General features: G+C 35.3%; 1 protein-coding gene across 1 annotated transcript in view; it reads left to right on the top strand.

Moving 5' to 3' along the window:
- The window catches only part of LOC106877206 (F-box DNA helicase 1), a 51,677-nt gene that overhangs the window by 19,421 nt on the left and 29,253 nt on the right, over nt 1–3,003 (top strand). The window contains exon 6 of the mRNA XM_014926055.2: nt 1,108–1,205. Within this exon, the coding sequence (XP_014781541.1) occupies nt 1,108–1,205 (98 nt within the window). The remainder of the gene's footprint in view (nt 1–1,107; nt 1,206–3,003) is intronic.

Raw genomic sequence — 3,003 nt, 5'->3', positions numbered from 1 at the left:
CTCTCTCTCTCTCTCTCTCTCTCTCTCTCTCTCTCTCTCTCTCTCTCTCTCATCGTTCTTTTTTCATCCATCTTCTCACATGTGTCTTATATATGCATTCAGTTTTATAACCTATGATAAATATCTTGCATTTTAAGTAACATATCAGAGTTAATGATGCTGAAAATGTGAAATAAATAGAAATATAATGTAGATTTGTGTCATTAAGCACCCCTAAATATATGCTCTTTGCAAAACATATGGCTAAACATTAAACTGTAATGGAAATGTAACTTGGCAATGAATTTAGCTATTTCATGCTGTCAGTCAGAGTATACGTTTATATAGTTTATTTCTCACTAGCATCTCTGCTGGTGTTACAAACTTCTTCATTATCTGAAGATTTTACTGATCTTTGTTGTGGACTATTGTTTGAAGAAAGTGGACACACCTCGGGCAAGTGTCTTTTATTATAGCTTCAGGCCAACCAAAGCCTTCTGAGTGGATTTGGTAAAAGGAAATTGAAAGAAGCCCATCGTGTGTGATGATGTATATGTCCCCATAACTTCATGGTTCAGCAAAAAAGATCTATAGGATAAGCTGTTACACAAGAATGTTAAGAATGACTGAATTTTATATGGAGAATTCATTTAATCAACAAGCAGCTTTATCAAAATCTACTCAAAGTGACTGACAAGATTCAGGAGAAAAGAATGAGAATTGCTTGTCGTTACACCCAGAAGAACCTTTGTCAACTGCTCTTATGACAATGAGTTGAAGGAAGAATTAACAGGGGAAGAAAATATCTAACTTATGTGGACAACTTGCTTCAGGACAGTGAAATGGCAAATGTTGATGAATTAAGAACATGCATGAGTGAACTGTGATGGATGGCATGCTTGTGTGAAATTATTGAAGCATCTAGAAGGATAGCCAAACTAAAATAAAACTTGTGCTGTAACAGCCATCAGAACGTGGGAGACATTTATGCTTCATATTTTATTGCTTTGAATGTGATATATCTGAGATTTTACAACAGATTCTGCAAGTGACTAAATGTAGAGGTCCATCTGGATTTTGTGGTCTTATTTAAACTTGTAAAATAAAATATTTTCTTGTGTATTTCAGTGACAGCAAGAATAAACTTCGTCTGACCAATGAACAGCTTCTAATTGTTAACTACAATGTCAAGCCTGGAGAAATCATTAATATAATTGCATTTGCTGGTAATTGTTTTTGTCTTATATTCCTACACCCACTTTATAGTCATGTCTCTTGTGTTATAAGAGTATTTATTCAGTCTTACATTGTATAAATACCTTTGTTGAGTGTCTGCCAGAATGATGAATATTTTATTTCATTCACACACTCACACACACATAATGTGTGTGTATGCGTGTGTATGTGTTTGTAATATTATAGGTAAAGGTATTGAACAAACTGTTGGATCAGATGATGAAAGTTATGATGAAGGTCACAGCCCAACTAATTACGAAGAGATTTAGTATAGAAGAGATGCAGTTTGGTTTTGTGCTAAGGAGAAACACAAGTGATGCTGTATCCCTGGTAAGGCAGCTGTAGGAGAGGTATTTAGTCCTCTGTACTTGGTTTCTATTGATATGGAGAAAGCCTTCAACAGAGTCCCCTGCTCCCTTATTTGGTAGTCATTGTGGAAACTAGGGATAGATGAGTGTTTGGTGAGATCTGTACAAGCCATGTACAGGGATGCTGTCAGTAAGGTGAAGGTTGGCAACAAGTATAGTAATGAATTCAGTGTACAAGTAGGTGATCGCCAAGGATTAGTCCTCAGCTCCCTCTTTTTAATCATAGTCCTCCAGGCAATAACAGAAGAATTTAAGACAGGTTTCTCCTGGGAGCTCCTCTATGCTGATGACTTTATTCTTGTAACTGAATCACTACCAGAACTGGACAAAAAATTTCAGGTGTGGAAGTAAGGTCTGGAATCAAAGGACTTTAAAGTTAATTTAGCAAAAATCAAAGTCTTAGTAAGTAGGAAAGCAGACAAATCATAAATCCCTTCAAGGAGATGTCCCTGCTTGATATGTAAAAAACACAGGCAGAAACTACATTAGGTGTACCCAGTGCAAGTTATGGACTCATAAGAAGTGAAGCTATATCAGAGGAAGATTAACGGGGAAAATAGTCTTTGTGTGTAGAAGATGTACAGGCACAATAAATACTAGAAATGTACAGAAAATAGACTCCATCAAATGCCAGGTGAGATACTTAGAAGTAGTTGATCGGTTTCGTTATCTGGGTGACCAAGTCAGCAGTGGAGCCAGATGCTCCCAGAACATAGCTGCTAGAATACAAATAGGCTGGGCTGATGATGATATATATAAGCACAAATAGAGGTTACAAACATCATTCAGGGATAGCAAAATCCTAGGAAAGTACTGGTTGGTTACCTATACAAAAGAATATTGAACAATACAGTTAATACTCAACTGCAAGGTAACTATATAAACCGTGATTTATATATGTTTATTTATAATAAGATGAGAGGATAGAGAGGTAATTATCAAACTATTATTTATTAATTAAAAAAATTGACAAACATCCCTTACAGCTGTTTCAATTCCAGATCTTCAGAAAATTAATTAATTAAATTAAAAATTATTTGAAAGTCGAATCTCTTCAGAGGTAGTTTAAGATATACAAAATAGGTGTTCAATTCCTGCATGTTTAGTAAACAGTTGCAAACCATTAACTTGCAAATAATTTTTAATTTAATTTAATTTTCTGAAGGTCTGCAATTGAAACAGCTGTAAGGAATGTTTGTCAATTTTTTAATAAATGATAATTTATTAATTACCTCTCTATTTTTTCATCTTATTACATATATATATATATATATATTCGACGACTGGCACCCATGCCAACACCGTCTCCTTCATTGGACACAAAACTCGGCTTGTGAAGACCTGTTGGGGCAAGCAAAAGCGAAATTGTGATGGCACCTATGCCCAGTGTCGCCTTCCTGGCACGTGTAAAGACATTTGA

This window comes from Octopus bimaculoides, chromosome 6 (genome assembly GCF_001194135.2).
Source record: "Octopus bimaculoides isolate UCB-OBI-ISO-001 chromosome 6, ASM119413v2, whole genome shotgun sequence".
Taxonomy (NCBI): domain Eukaryota; kingdom Metazoa; phylum Mollusca; class Cephalopoda; order Octopoda; family Octopodidae; genus Octopus; species Octopus bimaculoides.
The sequence above is the reverse complement of the archived record's forward strand: the minus strand, read 5'-3'. Positions and strand labels throughout refer to the sequence as shown.